At 38.9% G+C, this 27256-nt stretch overlaps 1 protein-coding gene across 1 annotated transcript; it reads right to left on the bottom strand.

Moving 5' to 3' along the window:
* Window positions 1–1298: 1298 nt before the first annotated feature.
* npdc1a (neural proliferation, differentiation and control, 1a) lies at window positions 1299–23979 on the bottom strand. Its single transcript, XM_044174638.1, has 9 exons — window positions 23602–23979; window positions 13160–13309; window positions 4814–4927; window positions 4336–4569; window positions 3834–3900; window positions 2960–3050; window positions 2726–2805; window positions 2473–2572; window positions 1299–2385 (listed from the first exon to the last, which is right to left on the bottom strand). The coding sequence occupies exons 1-9, from the start codon at window positions 23705–23707 to the stop codon at window positions 2314–2316; spliced, it is 1014 nt and encodes a 337-aa protein (XP_044030573.1). The 5' UTR covers window positions 23708–23979; the 3' UTR covers window positions 1299–2313.
* Between the last annotated feature and the right edge of the window lie 3277 nt (window positions 23980–27256).

Genomic DNA, 27256 nt, shown 5'->3' with positions numbered 1-27256 from the left:
AATTACAATTACAAAGATCTTTGTGAATAATGACACCAAAAACACAACTAAAAGGTAATTTTACTGCTTAATTGTAATGTTTTTAAATAAAAAAAGATAAATGAAGTTCAAACATGATGGGCATAAGTCTCAGTCACTACTTTTAAAAGTTACTGATTTGATTAAGTAAAACGCTGGAATGTAAATACTGCCTCGCCTGTTGAGCAGCACAATCGTCTCCCACAAACAAGTCTGATGGCTTTTTGATTTTCTTCCTAACGGCCCTGCCTTTGATACCCACCTTCACAGACCCTCCACCCACCCAGGTTCTTATCCGAGGGCCAATGGCTGCTTTCCTTCCACTCTCCACCAGCACAAAGGGCTTTTAACGGCCCTTGGCATGTGGCTCAATGGGGACAGGAGGCTGACCTAGCCCCTCCCCAACACACAAGGACATACAACCACATACACAAAACCCACATGGAGGTATATGCAAGCTTTCTCTCTGCCCCTACCCCCAACAGACACACACTTTCTGGGTGTAGTCATTTATGTGCCTAAGGTAAAACAAGGTCAAACAGGATTACCAAAAAACAGACAGAAAGTCAGCGGCACACAGCGAGGTGAAAGGCGTGTGTGATGATACAGTTCATGAGAGGAAATGCTTATAGCACAGCGGTTTGACACCTCTCTCTTTAACCCCTTAACATCAAGTTTCCTTTCATTTCCCTGTTAAGCTTTAAGGTTTGAAAAATCATCATATTCCACACAGTATCACATTTATATTCTGAATCAGCTTGTTTCAGCTTTTCATTGAAGCTATATGATGTTACACTGAGTGAGATATTCAAACCCAGGACTTTAAAAGGAAGTTTTGTGGATTTGAACGTTTGGCTGCACAGAATTAGTTTGTATTGACTGTCCTTAAAGAGAATAACACAGATTTAAACAAATTCTATGTATTTCACTCACCACCAGATAATACGAGCACAGTTGCACATTCTTTCCATCGCTTTTCTGATATGCTTCCATTGCATTTATCACACATAAAATCTCTTACTAGGTTTCTTTCTTCCTCTTTGTTTTATTCTTGTTTTATTTTAACTAGATGTTTAATAAGAATGAACAAAATGGCCTTATTGCATTGTTATGGCGCACCCCTGTTAAGTTAAGACACTGACCATGAACAGCAATGTCCAGCGTTTGGACCTTTGTTGCATCTCTCTCCCTCATTTCCTGTCATTTCACCAATAAAGGCATTAAATGTCCAAGAAATGTATATCATGACAAGCACAAAAGGAAAAGGCTAAACAAAGTGATTTTCACATGTGGTAAAAAGTTTTAATTCCAATCCTTGGTCTGCATGTACAAATATATATAAAAAGTGAACACTTTCACTCTTTGTATGTACATTCTGCAGCACAAGTTTAACTTGGGACCGACAAGGACAGAGAGGAAAGAGGGACAATACAAGATATTTTATCACCTACACATCCATCAGTATAGTCTGTCTCCAAAAATTTTATTCAAGTGCTCAGAAGTCACTATCACTGTACGTTCTTCCTCCAACAACAGAATGCATACATACAGGAGGCAGAATAATTCATCAAAGGATTGCCATGATTCAAATACAGTACAGTCAAACCATGCAAACAGACATCATCATCATCATTATATTCTATATTCTTAAAATCTTTATGTGCAGCTGATATGACAAGAAATAAAATTAGCAACACCAACGGTGACATTTTCAGTGCTAAACCTTGTGTTGTGTTAGGGAGTTTTCACAGAGATATCACAGAGACTAATTTTAAATATTTCCTGGCTATCTGATAGAAATGTTGTTTATCCACTAGCTAATGTGGTTTAGCATGTCAAAACAAGGGAGGGCACCATCTTCGCTTATATATATGTGTGTGTGTGTGTGTGTGTGTGTCTGTAGTACACTTTTCTGTTATTGTATCACATTCTTTGGAAATAGCTGTGGAAATGAAGGAAAATTACAAAGGTGGAGGAGAAAATCTTAACTTAAGAGTCTAAACCTTATGTTAAAAGACAGGAATGCTCTGAAACAGTGATAGAAATAAATTAACAAGGAACCCAACATACATTTGTTGTATTAAAAGCTATACTCGGGGCAGATATAGTAAAGGGCCAAGAAGAAAACAATCATTTTTATCACCTCATTCTCTGCCAGGGTCCTCCATTTCTATGCATGCAGTGTGAGATCAAGTGGTTTCTTCCAGAGAAATGTGTGTGTGTGTGTGTGTGTGTGTGTGTGTGTGTGTGTGTGTGTGTGTGTGTGTGTGTGCGTGTATATAAAGTGTTCAGCATTCACTTGTGATTCCCCTGATAATGTAAAGTCGAGTCATCAAACAGAGGGTTCTTCACTTCCATCTCTCCAGTCTGTCAAGGCGGGAAGAAAAATGGATTCTCAGTCATCAAACAGCATCAGAAATGATTCATTTTGTGTATGCCTGTGTGTCTACCCACCGGTGCAAGACCAGGGCACTCATATACTGTAAAGTCTCCTCCCACTTCTTCCTCATCGGATGTGACCTCTATGTCATGGACTTTCTGTTCAGGTTTGTGACTGCAGAGGGGGAAAAAAACCCATTTGAGCATTTGAGTTAAAGCAAGTTCAGAGGATGTGGTTGAAATTCTAAAGTCTACATAGAGATATGAGGGACAGATAAAAGGGGAAAGGCAGGGAGTGGCAGAAAGAGTGTAGAAAAACAAAACTTACTTTCCCACTGAGAGCATCTGCTGTTTTTGATGTTGGTAATGATACATTTGGGCACTTTGGGCCAGACTCTTATCTCCCATCTGAGGACAGAATAAAAGAAGGAAGTGTGGATAATACGTCTGAAAACTGTGCACAGCAGTAAATCATGTGGTTGCTGCAGAAGAAGAAGTGAGAAATGGAAACAAAGCAAGTTCTAACAAAAGCAGTTAGGTGAAGGAAGAGCAATGTGCTTACCGGGGTACCCTTGGTTGTGGCAGCAGGCGCACCTGCCCCTCTGAATGCAGGGTAGTCGACCTTCTGAGCTAGATGCGATTCTTTCTGCAACCTGTGGGGGACATCATGAATCTGAGTCTCCTGCAATACTGAGGGCTGTTTCCTGCCTCTGGCATTATAACATCCTTTAACATAAGCTCACAGCTGATGATACATGAACAGCAAATGGAAGGAGGCTTTGATTTTAAGGGTCAAAGTGTATTCAATATGTATAAATGATCAAAATTGTGAATTCAAAAAAATACCACAAAGTGAAATAGACCCACAAGTAGTCTTCTGTGAAGTGTTACTGAATTAACCAGCAGTGCTGAAGGAACACTTTTTTCCCGGTGTCTTTGAGCTGTACTTGCCAGAAAACACACTAATAGTTGAATTAATCTCTTAAAAGGCTTGAGGTGAAGGCTGACCCCTCCATAAAATGTTGTGTAATTGATGATGAGCATTTGGCTGGCATTAAACAATGTGATACATACTTAAATTTAAATATCATGATGCCAACTTACATTTCAATCACATCAAACGTTACAATGAATGTACACTTATGAGAAAAACTGTGTACACATTAAACATAACTAAACTATTTGACTAATCTTCTCCACTTAACTGTAAATCAAAAATAAAGTGCAGTTTTTGTTGTTTTTGCTAATTTATAAGCATTAATAATTGACTTAATCTGGTTTATTATGTAATTAAAAATCACTTAAACAAACTCTGATTGGTATATTAATTTGGTTTAGAGAATTCCATAACATACTGTTCTTTACTCGACAACAAAAAGACCACATTTAGCTGCTTCTTGCATTACTTCTGAATGTACGTATGTGTTCAGACTTACTTGACATAACAGACAGTTGCCAGGATCACTGCCACAATTCCCACCACCACACACAGCGAGATCATTACTGCAGGTTGACAGAAAAGAAAGGGGAAGAGAGCAAGTTAAGGAGTGATTGAGTGAGACGACAACCTTGCTGAGACATTATATCTTAGCTCATTTGCTGATTATGAGTTGTTATGGTCATCTTGGGTAAAATTATACCCAGCATAAAAGCAATGACCACAGTATGATGAGAAGAACTGACTGTTCTATTGGGGGCAAATGGAGAATAAAAGTCAAACTGCTTAACAAGAATTGAGGCTGACAAAATTACCCATATTTTAACATTATCCATCATCTGCTTACACCCTTATCTTATACCAGCACCCTGAATTCCCTACCACCAAATAAAAAGTCGTTTTCACTTTCTGAGTGCTATAAAGCCTTTTAAGACTGCTACAGGCATCTGCTCTCTTACCATCGCTGTGTTACTGTGTCGAGGACATAAAATCATACTCACTAACAATAATGCCGTCATTCCTGGATGCTGGCACAGCTACTGGACCGGCTCGGCCCTCAACTCCAGTGGCCCTGGGCTGGGGGGTTGGTGTGTTAGGAAGGGCAGAAACTACAGTGCTGGGGGCTGCAGTGATGGCATGCAGGTTTTCATCTGAGAGATGACTCTGGCTTTTCTGTTTGTGTTTGGAGGCATCTGTTTTGTTGTTTTTAACATCTGTCTGGGAGGTGACGGCAGCTGGAGAGAGGAAGACACAAACAGCAACAGAGTCATAATCAATATCTGATGGAAATTACTGTCAATTAGAGGACATGTAGGGAGAAAATTAAATCCTGTATCACTTTTTAAAAAAATCACTCTCTATATTAGAAGAACAGTCCTCATGTTTGAAGTAAATCCCACACCTCCTAACACAAAACAGGAAGTGTTTGTTACTTATACAGGTATATTTCTGTCTCATGACCGGGCTCAGGGTTCTTACCAGGATGTTTGGATTGCTTTTTTGGTGGTTTGATCTCTGTTACTTCCTGTTTTTCGATGACAGAGTGAAGGTAATCAATCTCTTCATCCAGGTCGGGGTAGAATGTCACTTTGCCTAAAGAACAGACAAGATTCAAAGTTTCACTCATTCACCTCTACATAAATTAAACATGCTTTTAATTGCCTTTAAGTACAAGCAACAAATAAAAAAAAAATGCAACAGAAAATCCAGATTGCATAAAATGCTTTACCACTCACAGCGACACTAAATGCTTCTTAATGTAAGAAAAGCACCTTCATTCAAACACATAACATACAAATCAGTTAGTTATGCACCACAAGCAGTTACCAGGGCAAAAACACCCATGACTGAGGTTGCCATATTAACAAATATTTAGCCACATTCTACAATTAATAACATCTGAATCTTCAAACAGAGGAGTAACTGTGTTTTTTCTTTCGGGGTGCACTTAATGAGTCTTTTCATTATCTTATTCTATTAATTAATTTGTCCACTTTCATGACCGTATGTAACGTGTAACTATTGTGTGTAAGTAAGGGAGAGACAGAGAGCACATATATATGGTTTAGGCATGTACACATGCCTGTCCCCAACATGTGTTATTCAGGGTCTTGCCTCTGAAGTAATGGACAGGGAGTGTGTCCATGTGTGTTGTTTGTTTGTGGACCGATAAAAAAAAGGAGACAATACTAAACTGTTGTTAACAGCCCTTACGACCAGACAGTGAGCCACATTCCTGCAGTACTGCCGAGGTCTCCGGGGCGACCAGGGCCGATAGTGTGTGTGTGTGTGTGTGTGTGTGGGGAGCACCACAGGGGCAGGAGCAATCAGCCAAACTTTGGCTTCACTGGGCTTCAGTTGCTACATTCACAATAGATCCCATAGCTCACTGCTAATGGAGGTGATCAAAGTGCTATTATAAAGTTACCCTGCAATATATCAAATATCAAATTCTAGGTATTTGCACCCAAAGCTGGAGAGGCGGCACGTCATGAGAAAAGAAGTTGAGAATGCAAAAAGTGCATGATATCATCCATTCAGCATCCTGTGCCAATACAGGTACAGTTGTTTTGTATAACATCCATGTAAAAAAACTAAAAATAAATGAGCAGTGCCGGTAAATCAATCATTACAAATGTGTTATTACATATTATCACAACCACCTACATAACATTACATTAATGATTACAGTGTCACTTTCACTCCAGAAGGCTGGCCATCTGGCTGAGGTAATGTGTATGATATGACATGCCAGCATGTTTACTGCCTGCTTTGTTATTTTTTTTCTTACCCCCCTTCACTAATGGCCATTTAGTGCACTCCATAGCAGGTGTCTGTGGAGGCGGGATGCACCATCTGTACTTTGCAGGTGGTTGAGAGCTCCAGCCGTGCCCGTGTGCTCGCCAGGAGCATGTGGTAATACAGGTTTAAATTTCAGAGGAGACTCAAACAAATATGAGATATTTACTGGTTGTATTGTAAGTGTGGATTGATTTAAAATCTGCAGGGAAATGGTTAAAACTGGATGAGCAATGTTTATTTATAGGGAAATCCTCAGGACTCCACTGAGGCTGAAGTTTATAATTCACCTAAAAAAGTGGTGATTGCGTGTATGTGTGTGGTTTGTCACACACTGGCTAAGCACACACACCTCTCCTTGTGTAAGAGAGTTTTGTCACAGGCTTGATAATGACCCATAACCTCTTGCGAGGCACCCAGGGGGCGGTTGGGTACAACAAACAAACACTAAACAGCTCAACAGGGATTGAGGGTTACACACATCTGTGCTGTTCTATTTTCTCACTTAAAAACCATTCACATGTCTTCCTCCCCCAAACTACATGCGTGCGTGCACACAAACACAAACACACACACACACACACACACACACACACACAAACACACACAGTCCCTTCCTGTCCCCTTGTCCTTCTTTAGACAGGGTTGATTTCACAGATCTTGTCACTTTATTTCCAAATTTCTGGTCTTCATTTGTGTGGAAATGGCTAAATGTACTGTGATGTAATTATACAGTATATCCCAACACTGGGGAAAAAACACAACAAAAATCCTTCATCTCTGAAGAATCTTAATGCTTTTAAATTAATAACACTGTGTTGAGGGTCTTGTGATATTACCTGACATACCAAGGCAAAGCTTAGAATGGGATATCATTAGCAATATCTGGTAGTATATCAGTCCATGGTTATATCATCTGGGGTTAAATTCAGCAAATGTATAATGCAACAATATTTTTTTAATTATTGTGTTGATTATTTTGATCATAAATGTATTTTGTTTAATCTATGAAATGTCAAATGTCCACCACAAATTGCCAGAGCCCAACGTGATGACTAGATTCATGACAAAGTGCGCCCTAAACCAACAGCCAAAAACGAAACTGTAAAAAATCATAATAAAGTAACTGAGAAATAAATTCCATAAATCTTCATGATGTTGTGTCAATCAACTAATAATTTCAGCAAAGTACTTTCTTGACTCCGAACTATCAAACTACTAAACCTAGTTTGATATGTCACCATGTTGAGTTCTTAGGGGAGGTTGTAACTAAATACAGTGCCTTCCCCTCACAGTGAGCATGTCCTCAGTCCTGCCCATGAATTATTGATTTTTACTCAGTGTGTCCTGCTGCCCTCTAGTGGGAAATTTAATATGGAGCATGTGAAAGGAAGGGAGACAACAGAGAGAGAGACTGTGGGTCAGTCTGACTGAGAGTTCACACTCAAATTCTCTGAAACCAGGACTTTTGACTGAAATGACAGCTAACAAAATACAAAAACAGTTTCAGATTTTTCTTATTCATGTGCTCTTTCCACAGTATCTACTTTATTAGTTAGTCTGTTTTTAGAATGAGGGAGTGGCGCACGGTTAAAATGTAATTTTGCTCATGAAATCTAAAGTTGGTAAGGTGGTGTACCTTATAAATGTGGCAGTGAGTCACCCACCTGCTATAAATAGTTAGTCACAGTTGACTGCAAAGCTTCTAGTCAATACAGGAAATGTTCTAACCTTCAATAAACAGTCCCACCTGTCTTTCATCTATTGTGTTAAAAATGAATACATCTGGCAATGAAAAAAATTCCAAGTCTGCAATAAACCACAGAAAAAAATTTACCCTTTCTTTAAACAAATTTATTTTGTCAGACCTTCAGTCAGTTGCCACTGCCAGTATCTACGTATTAATACTTCATAGCCTCTTAATTTCTACAATACAGTCAAAGTCAACACACAATGTTGTTAATATAAAAGTATTTTCTTTTTCAAACTAATTTGAACTATATTTGCCTACCTAAGCATTGCTAATACATATTTCATTCAATGCATTTTTTTTATTTCAAATATAGTTGACTTACAAAAGTACATTTTTATCTAAATAATAAATATGCAAGACACAAAAAAAATCTGCTATACCAGCTTCATTCACAGATAGCCATAAGTATCTTTCTGCCTGTCTCCTTTCTTTCTTTTTCTCATTTTCCACTTTATGAAAGAAAGTGCAACTCTAGCAGTCATTGCAGAAGCAATCACTTTCCTCGTCTCCAGATGACTACATCAGCAGGTCTAAACCAGTGCTCAGGGTTCGTACAGCTTTTTAAGAGTAAAATTGAAGAACCTTTCAAGCACTTTCAAGGTACCTAAACCAAACATGTCCAGAAATTTCCAGAATTCCTTTATACCCACAGCAATCAACGCATTGGCACTTTGTTTATTTTGCCAACTGTTCATATTAACTTTGATTGTATGTTTTGATCATTATTATTTATTGCTTGCTAATTTCCAGAGTAAGCGATCAACAGAGGAATTATCTAGCTATGAATGAATGTGGCTCCACTCCGAAGCCATTTTTTACATTTTTCGTTAGCGGTGGATGGCCGCCCACCATTGAGTCTGGTTCTGTCCAAGGTTTCTGCCTCTTAAAAGGAAGTTTTTCCTTGCCACTGTCGCCAAGTGCTTGCTCATGGTGGGATTTGATCGGTCTCTGTAAATAATATTATAAAGAGTACGGTCTAGACCTGCTCTATAGGAAAACTGCAATGAGATAACTTCTGTTATGAACTGGCGCTATGTAAATAAAATTGATTTGAATTAGCCAGTCAGTTGTTGTTAAAATGACAGCGACAGCTAAAGTGATAACAAAATCCATCTCTTCTCTAGTAGCTGATGAGCAGGTACAATAGTTAGCTAGCTACTTTCAATGTGCATGCACGCACATTAAAGGTCAGAGGACATGCACGCATTCTGAGAGCAGATGGTCGGTGTCTGGTCTGAGACGCCAGGAGACAACAAACAATATGATGACGGGACCGTTTCATTGTGCATTGATAGCAATTCACTGTATCACTGAAAGGTGATACAATGTTTATTTCATTGTTAGCAAAATAAAACTGTAGTTTGGCTCTCCATCAGTTTAGTGATCTAACTTTGTGTTGTCAAAGTAAACTGCTGCAGGATATTTGTTCATGTTGCGTGTCGCTGAGCCACTCTAGCAGCTGTTGGAGCCTTGGTCTTTACAGTTTGTTGACTGCTCTATTATACTGTATATTGCATAAATGTAAAAATATAGCACAAAAAGGGGGGGGGGAATCAAACAGAGTCCAATTTAGAGAAAGAGCTACAGAAGGACAGTCATATATGATTTAACTGCATATAAAGAATACCATTCACAGCCTGTTTATGCGTCTTCTGAACAAAGGACATGGCTTCGAGGCATACTGTATGTTTACCAATGGCAGTGCACGCCTCCATGTCAAATACAAGCAGGTCCTACTTACAATAAAAAGTGCTGCCGGCCTCACTTGTTCACCTACTGTGCACTGTCACCCTCTCTGAACTGAGTATGTGAAATATTAGACATTTTAGACTCCCTACAGAGTGATTTCCAGTGATTACAACAGCAAAATACCATTGAATACCTGCAATTTACAAGCAATCAAACTACATGAACAGACCAACAAGTGCAAGGCCACAGAGGTATAATAATGTATGACAGAAAAGCTGATATAATAATTCTTCATGCAAGATACGAAAAAGAGGACTGTGATTTTGTAGTAAGAAAGAGGAACATTGGTTTACATTACAGCTACTGCAGTGACTAGAATGGGTGGGTACTTCCACCCATAGTGAGTAAGAACCATGACATTACAGGAAAGAGAGAGCTAAACACTAGCCCTGCTGCCATCAGTAATTATTTAGTAGAATAATACTGTAGTCATACAATTTCTTTGATAATTGATTGGTTGATTTAGTCATCCAGTATTTTTGTCCCTTTTAGGATAAATGCAGGACATGCAGACCGAGATCAAAAAATCTAATGGTTATTAAAAGCCAAAGCATATTTGTGATTATTGTGAATGTGTAAGTCTGTAATGTATGACAACTTGACCATAAAAAATGGCTAATGGTCCATTGATCAACCAAGATCCTAACATCTGATTAGTCGATGGCCCTTTTACGCAGTCAGCAGAGGCAGTGTAGAGGCCATGGCGTGGTAGTAGGGGGGTAAATCAGCCTTATAGCAAGGCTATAGCAGCCTCACACTACTCACAGGCCTTTGAATTTGATGTGACAATAGCTGCAGGCAACCAGAGAAGGCAAAGCAGGAGGAGAGTGACAAAGTAGGATCCTGGGTAGTGTAAGACGAGCATGACAGCAGTATCTTGGATCAGCTGGACTGCTCTTCTGTCTCCTTTACTCTAAGGACAAGGCATCCTGCCACTCTCGTACATGCAGACTTGGGATGATGCATTTTTACGGACACACATAAAATTGTAACATCTAATTTTCTCAAAACATGTAACCTTTAAAAGTGCTCTACGATATTATTGTGATTATTCTATAGAACAGCAGAAAAGCTGAAAATTTTGACCTTGCTGCAGAGCCACTGAGTCAGCTTGATCAACTGAAAACTCTGAAATACTGATGCATTGAAAATGTGTATTTTTCATGCTTTAGCAAGCACACTAAAATGTTAGATAATCAGTTGCTCAGTCCTGTAAACACAGCCATCATATTTCCTCTAAAGTGACAACAGAGTGACTTCAGAGGTGTAATTTGCAGTCAGTAATGCTGCCAAACTACCAAGGCAGCAGCTCTTTATGGTGTTATTGTGATGCATTAAGAGATGTGCGCTGACCCTGACAAACCAAATAAACCAAATATGGTATATTTAGGAGTGAAATTGCAGTAATTTCATCGGTTCATTTCAACATTTTGTGTGTGTTTGTGCTTGTCATTGTGGGAGTTGGTCACATGAGGATCACTGTGTTCTGTGGTCTCTCTGGGGTTTATGTAACCACTAGGGAGCTTAGCTGGGGCCTACGAAGTGCTCGATTCACAACACCACACACACACACATATACACACACAACTGCATCACATATCAAATACAAATTAAATCCAAAGTCCAAATACTAATAACTGACCGGGCCTTATCATCATATGAGAAAAAATCTTCTCTTCTTCTGCATGATATGACCTTTCTCTCCAATACATCCTCACACTCATCTCCTTCTCATGTTTACTTCTCTCTCATGCTGCCGCCAATAATTTGAGCCAAGTTTGTACTGTCTCCTCTCCTGCTGCAGACCCATCTAAATTATTAATCCTGCAGAAAACACACACGTGCCCACAAACATAAATACACACAGTGCACTCAAATATGCAACATGTTTCCATTTCTCTCTCTAATTTCTGCAGTGCCGTCTTGAAACATGGTGTGCGTGCCAGCAGCACGATGCCATGCCGTGGAAATCAGACAAATACGATATATTTTCGCAGCTTGGCTCTTTCATTGAATGATATTAGATTCAGTGATGGAAATGAAGGGCAAGAAGGAGAGGGAGAGACAGAGAGAGATGCATGTCATCTAAGTGATTAATGCCGCCAGTGCGGGGCGGTGCGTGTGTGTGTGTGTGTGTTGCAGACACAGCAGGGGCAGAGGCGGATTAAAAAAGAGGATCAGACTGCACCACAGTTGTCAGAGATATGGATGGAAGAAGGAGGGAGAGCAAGGACCACAACACGACGTAGAGAAAAGAGAACTGGACAAGAAAAGAGCAAACTGGAGGAGATACATGAGATACTGAAAGGGAGAAGGAATAAAGAGATCAAACTAAGATTGGCGGGGAGGAGAAGGAGAGCACAAAATCAATAGGCAATCGAGAGAAAGAGGTGGAGTGGAAGAGAAATGTGGGCAACAGGATACAGAAAAGATCAACTGAAAAGAAAAGAGGCAGTGACAAGGAATGAATGTGGAGTGAAGATGTTAAGGAAAACAGAGAAAGAATGGCAGTATATCAGTCAGTACATTTATGTGCAGTCTAATAATTTGATTATAACCAGAGTGAAGCGATTATTGTAACTCATTTAAAACGTAAGTAGGTTTATCTGACTGGAATTGAGGTTGTAATTAGAATAAGCAGAACCTGGTTATTCATCAGTCTTCACTTTACTCTTGTCAAGCTTAATCTTTTCTGTGTTTTCATTCAGCAAACACACTAGTCATAAAGTGCACAAATGTGTTTTGTCGATCAATTGCTTTTTCTATAAAAATGTCAGAAAATAAAGAATACATGTTTTAATTTCCTTTAGCACACGGTGGCATCTTCCAATTCCTTGTTTTGTCCGACCAACAGTCCAAAATCCAAAGATATTCCATTTACAATAATATAAGACAAAGAAAAGCAGCAAATCCTTACAAGCTGGAACCAGAGAGTATTTGATATTTTTGCTTGAAAACTAACTTAAACGATTAATCGATCATCACAATAGCTGCAATTAATTTTTTGTCAAATCAGTTAATTAACTAATCATTTCAGCTCTAATTCGAACAGAAGTAACACTTAAGGTGTCTTGAACTGTGAAAACACCAGGGACAATGATTTACATAATTCTTTATCTTTCTCTCCCTGACAAAGTCTGACGTGTTGTATTTTATAAATATATAAGAATGTTGTCAATAATCCAAACCAAACCAGAGGTGCTCTCTAAATTCATTGATGTAAAAGATAAAAGAAAGAGATTTGCTTGTTTTTTTTGTAGTGTTATTAGATATTAGCCTGCAGGGTACCAGACATTAATCTCATGTAAAATTACCTTATCTTACCATAGCAAGTTATTTGTGTGCATATAAACGCACTGAATGAGTTAGTCGGTCAGTGGGAGTGAAAGAAAATCTGGGGAAGGGCGTCTTCTCTGACTTCCCTTCTTTCTGTATCAGTTCAGTTCACCATTTTTTTTTGTCTATGTAGAGAATGCAATGCTGCATGAGCATGTCTGTGTGTGAAATGTTTTTTTATTTCATACCATGCCGATGGTGCCTCTTCCTCATCACGCAGCGTCCTTCCTCGTTCTCCTCGAATGGGGAGAGGCAGGGGCCACAGTGGGAGGAGTCAGGCTGGCAGAACTGGCGGCCCTCTCTGGCACAGTCTATTTGGTGAGGGCACTTTCTTCCAGCTGTGTGAGACAGAGAGTGACATCAATCATTAGTATCCCAACCACACTGCTGTGATGCAGAAATTGTGCGGTTAATGAGGCAGTTAAATATCAGTCTGTGTGAGGAAAGAAGTACTACAAAAATGCTCTCAATAAGAGATGCTTCAACTTAATAGCCGAAACTCGATTCATTAGTGGATGTCTCAGCTCTTCAGCTCTATTCAGAAATAAAACATCGTTGACATTTGCCAGATAGGACAAGAATGTTTGGACAGTAAGAAAAGTACATTTTGAATTATTATATGCATTTCGCAGTGCGGTGAGCCCCACCTGTTTGGCAATACGAGTCAGGTTAAACCAAAGTAAAGAGTGATCTACAGCTGCTCTCTCACAGATCTGCCCACAGTCAGGTTAGATAATCACCTGACCTGATTACTGCCAGTGTGACAAATAAATAGAGCCCAAACACTGCATTTAGATATATACTCAAACACATACACACACAGCACAGATACACACAAAGGAAAAAATGGGTCACAGAACCACTGCAGGTGTGTTTGGTAGCAGAGGGCAGGTGGAGCAGAGGGACACTATCAGAGCAGATAATGAGCCCAGCAAAGCTGCACAGCGGGCCAGCTGAAGGTGAACAGCGCAGTGGGTGTTGATACTGGCAGGAGGTATTATAAGGTGAGAAGAGAGTGGATGAACTCAGTATTTCTGAGGGATAATAGGTCTCAAAGATCAGGGTTGTTCATATGTCTATAGGTGACAGATCAGTGTTGTAAAAACCCTCTGTGGAAATGTGAAAAGAAACAGTTTGAGCTTGGTGGGTTGTGCATTTGCAGTAGCCAGTGAGACAGAAGAACTTTTTGATAAATTATTTAGAAATGTAAGATTTTTAATACTTTAAGTATTTAAATGATCTACAAAAGTGGATAAATAGGCCTACTGTATTAAACAGTTCAATTATTATTATTTTTTGGTTCATTACTACCTGTGCGATGTGGCATTGATAAATCAGAACTCACTAAGGTGCTATGAGATACAATAACAAAAAAAACAATATTGATAATCCCTGTTTTTCTATTGCAGTCATTCCTCCTTTCCTGATTTTTTCAACTGCTACATAAAAGGAGATAATTACATATGACAGAAGATCGCTGAGGGGGAAATCTCAATGACCTCCATGGCAACAAGGCCTGTAATATCAGGGAAGATATGTTATTGAAGGAGCACATGTGCAGACAGGGAGTGTTGCAGAGATGAAGAGCAGATAGAAGAGGGGCAGGGGAGTGGCACTTGCCTTTTTCACACATACACATACAGTATATTCATGCTTAGTGTGTTATTATCCATCCATTGATACATCTTTATCCCCACTTATATTGTGATAAAAAAAAATCCTTTAAACTGTAAAACATAAAAACTAAAACTGTGGCAAACTATTCAGTTTATTTATTAAACTATCTGAAATAAAAAATAGACATAGGTATTCCAAGATTTAATCTTTACTATGTGGTTGTGTTGTGTATCTTTTGTTCATAACTTTGCACTTGTGTGAAATGATTTCATATTTGTGACTTTATGATGTACATTGCCCATATTCCACATACTCTACTACTACTGCTGCTTTGTCTGACTTGTTATATGGGATGGTAAACTTAAGTCATTTGACTAAATGCACAATACCCTCTCTTATTGTCTTTGTCACTTAAAAGTAAAAATTTGTTTTTATTCTGTATTTCTTGGACTCTTTGGTCTGTTTTTGATACAGCCTTTCAAGGTAAATTGTATATTTTCAGACTGCTGTTGATTTAGGCCATAGATTTTTTTATATAGGTTACTTAATGATGAAATAACGATTAATGAAAATATTTACCCATCAAATTCTTTTATTACAACTCTCTGTCATCTCTACATTTAATTGCTGCATCACCTGCTCCGGCCCCGCTGCCACATCTGTGAGTGTAACGTGCTCATGTGCCGAGCTCCCTCATTCCTGATTCCATCCAAAATTGTTCACTCTCTTAATTATTCACTCCCTCAATTGTCGTGACTTCTATTTTTACACACCACGTGCCTTCCTTTTCATTTCCCTCCAGGTATCAAACCTTTGTCTGATCTTTGCACGTGTTCTTATTGATTTCCTTCAACCCCCATGACCTTAAATCCCCATAAATCATCTGGTCTATACAATATCATAAAATTGTGAAAAATGCCCATTGCAATTTCCAGAGCCCAAGCTGACATTTTCCAAATTGCTTGTTTTGTTCAACCAACAGTCCAAAACCTGAAGACATTCAGTTTACTATCATGATGAAAACCATGACGTTAATTTTTAGGCTTTTTTCCTTAAAATATGTCCAAAATAAGGAGAAGTGTTCCCCACTTCTTCATAAATGTAATAGCATTGTTAAATTAAAAGAGGAGTGCTAGGCCAGTATATAAGATAGCCAAGATATTTTATTGAAAATGAAGATGTCTTTGCTGTGTTGAATTCTGCATGGCTAACACTGCCTAAATAGCTGGGGTAAGCAATGCCATTAGTAAATCATCTCAGTTCTCAACTCCATACCAATCCAAGGCTAAAGACACAGGACCCTGCTGGTATCTTCTAAAAACTTCTATCAAGGCATCATGTCTCCTGCCCTTTCTAAAAAACCTTTAAACCTCCATCTGTCATTAGCTCCCTCTCCCTGTCTATCCCCTCTCGTTCTCCTCACCTCACCCACGAGTCCTGTTGTCAAATTATTCCACCGCCCATTTTTTACGACTCTTTGATCTGGTATCTGTCTGAGGATCAAGGGCTGTTTAGGCCCAGATCAGGTACAGATGACTGTACTCATGTCACAGATCAAACAACCCATTCCTGTCTCAAACTCCTTGACCTTTCTTCATTGTGAGGATTGGCCAGTTTATAATACATTTGTCAGATATGTGCTGGGTCTTATGTCACATTCCCTGACTAATGACTTTGGGGATCCCCTGACTTTTCATCTAGCGCCATCATCAGGTCAGCCAGCATGGGAAAAAGCTAAACTATGTTGGTGAACATCATACCTGCTAACATCAGCATGTTAGCATGCTGAAATTAGAATTTAGTTGAAAGCACCGCTGTGCAGTACAGCCTCAAAAAGCCACTAGCATGACTGACTCTGGGTCTCATTTATCTATGTTGTCCAGATATTAAGGCCAAAATTGTAACCCAAAGACTGTTCCCGTTAATGTTTCATACATGTTACATTACATTACTTACATTCATTACAAGTACAACTTTTCAGCTCCAGAGTGAAACGGTCCGTAGTAAAGGCACAGTACATCTACACCTCAGTATCACAGGAGAACGTATTGAGACACCGGTGCAATAATGTTGCGATAATCCATCGTAAGAGACTGCATCTCAGATTGCTGAATATTTTACTGTATTTGTCCCGACACATACGTTTCATCATGCACAAAAAAGACAATCTGCAAATCCTGCCACATAAATGAATCACTCATGTCTAAGACAAAATAGGAAGCAGCATTCAATCCCCATAATGGAAGTGAGAAAGCAATGTGTTCCATATTTAAAAAAAATCTGCACTCTTTATTATAATGAAGCTAGAATCCGAGCACCTCTGGCCAGCACTTCATCTGTTATTCATCATGTGGGAAGTTAATACGGTGGAACCTATTGCAGTCACATGAATGCAGATAATTATTCTCCTCACACACACAAGCACCCATATATACCCAAACGTGCACTCAAACTCAAACCTACTGTATGTGTGCTTCATTATGAAGGTGTGTGAGGTAGGCCAAAGCAAGTGTGAAAATCAGGGAAGAGCTTTAGTCAAATACATCGAAAACAGCATTCAGTTACATGAAACCATTTTTGTTATAACTACATTGCAATAATACGCTTTTGGTGCACCAGTAGATAAACAGGACAAGTAGATTTAATTATTATTATTCTTTTCCCTAACTCATGATTACATAATGGCAGTTTTTTCTAAACACAGCTAAACCAATAAAGATGCTCATCGTGATAATCATATGACAAAGCAGCTAAAATCTATTTACCAGCATAACAAAGGAGCCACAGAAGTGAATGTCAAGTCGCCATAGGAGGTGGCCTTGCATCAACATGCCTCCCACACAGTGCTGTTGCTAATTAGAGAGCTCCATTAAGGAGACAGAGGAAGAGAAATACAACACAAGGCAGACGAGAAGATGAAGAAAAAGGGGAGAAAAACACAGACACGTTTCTGCAGTACATCAGGTCGTTTGGTATCGGCAAAAACAGTGGAGGTGTGAAAAAACATTATTTAACTCAGGGACTCAGAAAGCAGTCCTCGGAACGAGTGAAAAATGACTTTCCTAACCATCTGCTGCTGCTGTTGCCAGGCTGTGTGCTCAGCAGCAGCTCTGCCAGGAAGAACTGGGAGGCAAACAGAGGCATTCTCACACAGCCTGGTATACACCTACACTCACACAAACACACACACAGATACACACTTGCAAGCAAGCTCCCCCTTTCATGTCACTGCTAACTTGTGCTCCTTCAAGCTGTTCTACAGATACAATACAACAAATGTCACCCAATCTGTAATTGTGTGTGCATGTCTGTGTATGTGAGAGAGAGATTCAGAGAGGAAGTAGGAAACGGGTAGGCCAGGAGGGTCATACACTCCCATTGTGTGTGTTTCCTGACCCTCTAATAGCAGACAGGAAGTAAGCCAAACACTCCATATCAAGTGGAAACTGCCATCAACACATCACTGCTATTGTATGCTGTGACTTATGATTAGGCAATATGATGTTATACTACTACTAGATAGTAAATAGTTGTCATTTGCAATACTGTTTATACAGTCATAGCCATACTATTTGCCCTCTGGCCATTCATCACTTACTCCATTCAAGAATGGGATTTGTTGTATAGACTGGACCGAATCACAGTTAATCGGTTTTGAATATTTCTGATTAAAAGAGAATGGACCCGTAGCTGTTTTTACATAATTTTTGCATCAGTGTGAAGTGCCTTGATTTTTCAAGTTTCTATTTTAATCATTTTCATAATGGATTAGCCAAAAACAAAAAATCCTGCGTGTTTATTTTATCAAAGAACAGGTTCCCGAATGATTTTCTCAATAAATGTCATATCGTATTATATATGTTGATATCGGGAAATACAATTACATATACCTTGATATCCATATTTCCCATTACTAGTGTAGTGTTGGACAGTGCACACAATATCCACCCCAGTACAACCTATTGTGAATTAATAGGTTTAAGTAATTAATTAACACATAAAAAAAGGAGAAAAAAATATTTTAAGACCAGCGACATTAAAAGAAAGCAGTGTTCAGGAGTGCAAATAATGGGCCAGACAGATGTTAACAGAACAATAGTGTGATCATAAAATAAGCATGCGTGATAGACTGTTTGGAAAAGAAATAAGAACTGTGAGTATAGAAAGAAAAAGTTTTTTGCATGCTCAGCTACTTCAACAAAGAACAGCATACTATAACAAAACTTTGCACATTTTGTACACTTTGGATGAGTTCCTCGACTTTGCGTAGGCATTAAAACCACTTCTGATCGGATTCTGAGCCAGGATAAACGCTGACAAAGCATACATGTAGGTTTCAGAGTCAACTGCCAATATATTTTCGTAAAGAAAATTGCTCAGTCTGCTCTGAGTCTTTAACAACATACTCAGAACACAGTGTCAAAAAGCCCTGAGCCTAAATTTGATGACTAAATGCGTGGAAACGGTCTACCCTACCAGTTTCAGTATACTAGTGTATTGTAGGTATTGGTTTCCCACCATAATCTGACGCAGTGACTCCTACATGTAGAATTTTCTGCCATGCTTGGTGGAAAATGAGGCATGACTTTGCACCTGTTTAACACACATGTGCAAGCATACACACACGTAGGCAGACACATTATAACGCCGAGGCAGGAAATACACTGGTAGATACGTGAGTAGAGAGAGATAAAGGTGAAAAGGAAGTGAATAAAAAAAATCAAAGAATTTCATCCTCAATGGAATGCGAGTTTGTAGAAGAACGAGGCGGAACAAGTCTTTGTTTTTCTCCTCTCGTGGTGCAGCCATGTCTCTTCTGCCTTATCGCTCCCTGCATCTGTCATTTGTCTTTTCTGTTGCAGTAACTTCTGTCATGTCAGACAATGATGAGTCTAACCCATTACACAGGGGATAATTACTGTGTCATTATCATTAGAGTGGAGCAGAGCAGCACACCCTGCAGCAAACAGAACAAAGGTTAAAGGGATTTATATAATGGCAGCAAGCAGGTGGCAAAAAAGGTCCCTGACTTTTTCCTTTTTCATGGCCATCTTGTTTGTTGGCCTCTGGCTGGTTCAGTTGTTAGAATAGTCTGTGAGGCAACATTTCTTTTGTGAGCTGATTCAGTATTTCTTTAACTGGATTGACTGATGGAAACGGCTTTGACTCAAAATCACCTTAAAATGAGGTTTTATTAAAAACATGGGCTTTTTTTACTCAGTGTCATGCACCTGCTATGGTATCTAAAACAGACACATTTCTTGGTATGAGCACTACGGAAGAAGAGTCAGCACTGATACTCATGTTTCAGATATTATTGGTGCTTCTATTTAAATCAGGTAACAGAGATACTGCACATTCTTGGTAAGGATGTGGCTACACACAAATGCAAAACCGATGACAGTAAATAGGCTGCATCTTGATTTGTCAATTTTCATCACATGATTGGGTTGATAAAAACTGCTGGTACAACAATTAAGGTTGACTCTGGCTTGATCAAATGCCTGTAAGCACTCTGTAAGTTGATTAATTCTCTCATTTCCTGGAGAGGTCTGGTAGCCAACAGTACCCTCTCAAATGAAGAAGGCAGCGATCGGGCAAAGAAAGAAAGAAGCCTTGGCTGACCACATATTTTTCAGACTTCCAAGTTGAGACAACAAGGACCACAATGGGGCAGATCAATAATATAGATAAGTCTTTCCTGTCTGTCGCATAATTTCAGTATGATGGTTACCAGAATATAATTGGGTGGTAAATTTCCCTTTCACTCACTGTTGAACGCTGGTAATATCAAATCCCCTCAAAGACCACACAAGCTCCAAACAGATCAATTTGAAAGCAGAAGGAGTACTCGTTAGCATTAAACTGCATTTTCTAAATTACTTCCTGGAATTACTGAGTTCACATACAATATATATCAAAGTATGGTAAAAAAACAAAAAACAAAACTGAAGGTATGTATGTATGTGAATGTGTATATTAATTTGGCCCAGTATTACAGATGATCATTTGTGTCACTGTCTATAGCATGTAGCAACCTCACATTATCACTCTCAACATTCAAGCTTGAGTTAGTTCCCTGCCTTGTACCTCATTCGAGCCAGATACCTGGTCTTTTAATTTCATACAAACATACGTAAACTAAACTTAATCTCCAGTCATATGAGGGTAGAAATCATTACGTATGAACCCAGTCATCGACTCAGTGGTCTTTATGTCCCCTGGCAGTGTTCATGTGTCCTTCCCCCTGAATTTTCATTGCTCTCAATCCCCGCTACAACGCAGATGACTAATTTTGCTTCAGGACAAAAAAGGTGATTGAAAACACAGAGGCCAGTTGCTGTGTGTGTGTGTGTGTGTGTGTGTGTGTGTGTGTGTGTGTGTGTGTGTGGCACTGAAGATATCAATCGTTAAAGCTTAATCCTGGTGGAAGAAAAGGCCGGAGGCAGTGGCTCTCTGAATAATAATCACACCAATTCTATGTGGGTTTGGTGAATGACAAACCTGGCATTTAACCGTGGCAACACAACAATGATCAGGCTGAATTAGAATATTGAGAAGTGAAGATGATGTTTCTACAGTGAAATGCTAAAATTAAAGCTGCAAGAACACGCAAATAAACAAGTGACTTTTCTGATGCTGCTAATTCAATATGCCCCAGTGAGCCTGAATTACACAACAAATTCTGCATGTTAAGGTAAAAATGTTGTATTACTTTCATCCCAAGAACCAAATGTTCTGTGAAAGCTTTCTGGCATATTTACACATGATGATGTGTCGGTGTTTGCTGAATCAACCACCTGATTACTATGCACTTCATGCTGTTGTCACACTCCAGCAAAATTATCCTGAAACCTGACTAGCTATAAATACTGAATGTGCTTTTTGAGGTTCAGCAGATGCCTCCAATGTACTTAACAATTTATAATAAAGTGCCATTTACTTAAACAGTGCCTCTGGAGAGGATATGATTACAATAAAATTCATGTGATGCAATGTGCCACATTCACTTCATTACACGGAGTGAAAAAATTTGTCATTTCGCCTCGTCTTGGTATTTCAACATAACATACGCAAACAATAACCCACATACTGACACACTGACACACATTCTTATGAACAAGCGGCGTTCAAATGTAACAGGCACATCATCACGAATCACACTAGCAAAATCCTACGACTGCTAATGACACCAAACGTACTATTCTTTTCTTGACATATAAAACAATTGGAGGCTATGTGTATTGACAGCTTTGTCTGTCTCTATCTTGTACAAAATTCAATTCAATTCAATGTTATTTATATAGCACCATTCACAACAGCAGTTGTCTCATTGCACTTTTCCTATAGAGCAGATCTAGACCGTACTCTTTATAATATTATTTACAGAGACCCAACAAATCCCACCATGAGCGAGCACTTGGCAACAGTGACATGTTAGGTTTTGAGAGAGAGAGAGAGAGAGAGAGAGAGAGAGAGAGAGGTTTAGAGAGAGAGAGGGGTGATGATTTGATGATAATTTTATTCTGACACTGGAAAACTTCTCTACGTCACCAAACCATATTTTCCCCCACAGTTTAGTTTTTCAGCACTTGACAGAGGAAATGATGGCATTCGCATTGGTAGAATTTTGATTTGTGAGGAGATGGAAAGTGGAAAATCACTGGACTTTTCTAATTTACCCTACAGGGGAGAAACAAAAGCTGACACTGCGCCACATCCTCTCCATGCTCTGTGTTGTGCACAAGCAAAATGAAGCAACACACCCATTTGATTTCATGGACAGACTTTAGTGGGCTGGGGTGAACTAGATGAAAAAATATATATTAAAACCTATAAATTCACACATGTCTGTGTCCAAGGCAGTAGATGTTCATTGTGAGTCCAGTGTGTGTGTGTGTGTGTGTCCCTCACATAAAGGCTAAAGATTACATGTGAGAGTCCAGCTGGTGGTTCTCCCACAGGGTTTCTATGTTAAAAGCTAAGAAGCAGATTATCTCCCCTGCACACATCAACAGCAATCATCACTGTGTGGAGACCCATTACACACACACACACACACACACACACACACACACACACACACAATCAGGCATAAGCCTGCACTCAAATATGTTTCCAATATCTAAAGCAGTGCTCAGACCAGTTTCCAGATTAACCAGTTACTCAACTGAGAAAAGATGAATTCATACATTCCTGTTTTCATAAATGTTTTGTTCAGTTACAGTTTATATAAATAAAGTTAAGGTTTAATTATATACAAAAAGTAGAAACAGTTGCTTGCTTTGCTCCTTTTCCAAACATTGTGGCTGCTGCTCAGATTACACCACTAGAAACACTACTGCTTAGTATTGTCTTTAAAATGACACTGTGATAGGCATTTGCCATATTTCTGAGATATTATATACTGTTAAACTAATCAAAGCAATACTACATTAATTAATAAATAATTAAAATGCATCTCAATATCACAGTATAGGAATATTCTTATGGCTATTTCCACATAGACCTCCTATGAAATTCTACCTAATCCTTTACATTTGGGCTAGATTACTGTAATAATAAAAATCTGTGGGCATACAAGGAAATGCATTGAGTAACCTAACAAGGAAGGGAATCAGTATTTTTTTCGCCACTGTCTTCTCCTTGTGCTCTTCTCTCACTCACTCAGAGGTACACCTAGTTGTCTAACCTGTCCAAAACGGCCATCTAAACTCATGGGATATCCCATGCTAGCGAGCTACTTTATCAGTAACAAAATGACACCATAAACAACAATAAAAAAGTAAATAAAAATACACGTGTCTCACTAAAACGCTGTACTCGGTGGGTTTAAAAGACTCCTCTACAGACAAAAAGCCCCTGCCTTTCTGTTTGTCACGAGCTCATCAGTTAAAGATGTCCCTGTAACGGTTATTGATGACAGACAATCCCGGGATATTTGAAAATGAGCTTACGCTAAGGATAATTGGTTTGTCTGGTGCTAGTTAGCTCTGTGTTGTCGTGAATTTACCTGGTAGGCTAGCACTGACAGGGACGAAACAGAGCAGGACTACGGCGAGTAGCAGCAGCGAGGCCCGGCGCTGGCGTCCGTTCCGCGGACTGGAGAGCAGGAGCATCCTTGGGGTCTTCTCGGGGACGGCGAACAGCAGACGGGGGCGGAGGTTGTTGTCATTCCCCCATCACTTTTGTTTTATGTTCGTATTTTGTCTAGTGTTTTTTTTTTTAATGCGAGAGAGCTTCAGCGCAAAGTACACACACAGCGATAAACCGAACAGGTCGCACCGGGGAGCAGTCTGTCCACACACTGCGCACTGTAACGTTAATCCGTGGCAGAGCTAAAGATAGCGGAGCTTCAGGCAGGGAAGGAGAGGGTGTGTGTGCTCCTGTATGTGTGAGTGTGTGTTTGACATGCTGCCTTCACGGTCTCCTCGTAAACTCCTAAATAAAAACACAGACTTGTTACCGAGCAGACAGCAGCTTGTGTTTTCCACATTATCTTGTTAAAAAATAAAAGAAGAAGTATTATGCAGACAGTCAGGGACTGGCAATACCCTATCAACTTGTTCAAAGTCGCCATTTTGATTTAATGTGATCGAAACATGAAACATAAAGTCGCCTAGCGTTGGTCCTTTCATTAAATAAAATGTAGGCCTTGCCCGCACAATGAGAGGCGGTAGAGCACACAGCTGTTTACTGTTTGTTTCCACTAAAAAGAAAAGGCAATTATTTTACTAAAAGAAAACAATTAACTATTAGCTCTTCCGCACTATTAGCATTATTATCAACCGCATCTCACGGTCTTCTTCAGCTGATGGAGTTTTAATTCAGTTCAATTCAATATGCTTTATTGGCATGACATTCAACACGAGTTGCCAAAATACTGGCTATAGCATATAAGTAATCAAGTTAGTATTAGTACCATTTCAATGTGACTTTAACAATGCAAGACTAACAAAAACAATGCAAGTGTTAATCAACTGAAAATAAAATAAAGAGATGGTAGTGGGGATAATACAAGATATCCATTATTCAATAAATAATAAAAGAAAATCTACTGATAATAGAATACAATAAAGAGATGTTAATAGTAGGGATAATGCAAGACAGCCTTTTGTCATTTGAGAGTGAGGCATGGTGGTTATTTAGTCTATAAATAACAACATAAAGGTGAGTAGAATATTGTAAGTATAAGTATATTTATAAATGTCTATCTGTCACTCATAGACTAGTTGTCTCTTCTGTTGTGGCAGGAAGTGACACATTTAATAGCCAAGACTGCACATTCTATCTTTTCCCCAGAGTGAGGGGTAATTTCTCCCTTTCTGTCAAATTTTGGAAAGAAATCCTCCCTAATATTTCTGTATTTTTGACATTCTGTTTGAAAGTGTAATTCTGTCTCTACAGCTCCCTCATCACAATGACAGCACAGCCTGTCCTCTTCGGACTGCCAGGTCTGCCTTTGTCTGCCCTTTTCTATTAGGTAATAGTATTCTCAATTGTCCTGGTGATAGCTTAGCTGTCATAACATGACATCAAGTGGAGGCAAGTATGATGACAAAGCTAACCCCATGACAACTAAGCAAACTCCATCCACTCTCACACCATGACAACAAAAACATAAATGGAAATTTCCACTTTTAAATGTAATCTTTTATGCCTTTACCATAACCTGCAAATTCTTACAATCGAGATGTCACTGTTTCCCATAGCACCTGAAGGCAGCAGTTTACTGAGCGATTAGAAATAGGGCCCAGCGCAGGAGGTACGTGGGACGTGATGACGTGAGAAAACCGATTTAAATAACATTAGAATTAAGATGTGCTTGGTTACATGGTTTACACACTGCTAGAGAGCGGCATGTGCTGATAAAAAATAATGATCTTATTTTAATGCTAATGAGTTTACGCTTTGTCAACCAATCATTCAATTATTTATTTTTATCAATTAATTTTCAACGCAGATGGGCTAATAACAGCATAATGAAGATAGTGGTTGAGGTAGAAAGTTAATGAGCAAATAATGTACGTTTATCCAAGTTGGCAGGATGTAGCAGGTGGAGTAAAATTATGCCACACAACATGTTTTATGATATATGAATACACATCAAATAAACAAATATATAACGTAGTATAATTTCTTTCTATTGTTGTCCATTCCGCCTATTAACTCCATTATTCTTTCCCAAACACAGACTAAATGGTGACTGGCAGCTGGCGACAGACCTGGCCTGTTTGTTTGCTTAGAGCTGAAAGACCATCTCCAAACAAAGGCCAAAATTCAGTGACCAGGGCAGAAACAAAAACCTTTAGCTGGCCAGCATTAGATGAAAATAGTCAAGTGGAATATATCTATGTATCAGCACTGAATACTAGTAGTCCTATACATTTTTGTAAAAAAAGCATGGCTCATTTATCATGTGGGAAATATCTATCATTGAATGTGAAGGCACTTTAGATGAATATTATCGACTACATGACTACCAGGAACTTCATCCACTCAGAACTGTTTGAGTATAATTTCACTATACTATCCAAAAACCTAAGTATTTGAATCATTTGCAAATTTGTGGTGTAATGTTTTGCCATTGCTCTCATCAGCATCACCACTGTCATCAATTATGTCATCATAAACGTCATCATTCTTGTGATTGTGCTATTCTGTGGTAGCTGTTCTCATCTGGCACAAAATGTTTCAAGCTGTCATTCAGTGTATTTAACAATACACAACTTGTTCAAGGACAGGGGCATTTAGTTTTCTGCTTTTTGGACACAATTAATCTTCATGTTTCCTCTCTGAATACTACACAGGAAAGACAGTGTCGATAAATTATCTTAAGTGAAATCTAAGAAATATGTAAAGAAATTATATTGTTGTTGCTCCTTTATATGAAAATATTTCTTACTGAAGTAACATACAGTGAAATGGTAGAAAGTTTTACAGTCAAATTCCGTCAGCATTTTGAGCACTCAAGTTGTGTTTGAGTGCTCAAGTTCCAGATTTGACTACTTAGTGTGTGTAAACCAGTTAAAAATATCATTACGACAGTAAAATCATCACCATGATCATTACGGATGTTGAATAGTAAAGTCCAAACCACACCCAGAAACCAAATCTGTTACTTTAAAATATGACATGATAGACTCAAGTGACATAAAATGGTTCAGAAGAAGCCACTGATGCAGAAAATGCAGAGTAATGTAAATCTGTAATGTGGGGTGGGGGGGTGGGGTGGGGGGGGGGGGTTCAATTTATTGACGAGACTGCCTCAGCTCACAGTCAAAAACTAAATACAGAGAAGATGTGAAACAGAAATAGCATCTCTTTTGGCACTTTTTGACTTTCAGCCACTGATCAACAGAAACCTTAGAAAACAGCTGAAAACAAAATTAAATAGCATGAAAAATAATTAAAAAGTATCCCCTTCTTCTTGTCCATGGTCTTGTTCTCTGTGTGTACAGTAACATACACAATCCTGAGGTATACCGGTTGGCAAAGCCTCATACAGGCTAAACAAAACAAAAAAGTCACGATGGATTAAGACTTGAAATTAATTCAGCAGCATCATACTTACTATACTTCATGTACCACAAAAGACAAAAATCATGCAACAAGTTATTAGTGAGAATGAAAGAAGCGAATATGAACAAACTGATTAAAGAGTTATG

This window comes from Siniperca chuatsi, linkage group LG18 (assembly GCF_020085105.1).
Source record: "Siniperca chuatsi isolate FFG_IHB_CAS linkage group LG18, ASM2008510v1, whole genome shotgun sequence".
NCBI lineage: Eukaryota > Metazoa > Chordata > Actinopteri > Centrarchiformes > Sinipercidae > Siniperca > Siniperca chuatsi.
The sequence above is the reverse complement of the archived record's forward strand: the minus strand, read 5'-3'. Positions and strand labels throughout refer to the sequence as shown.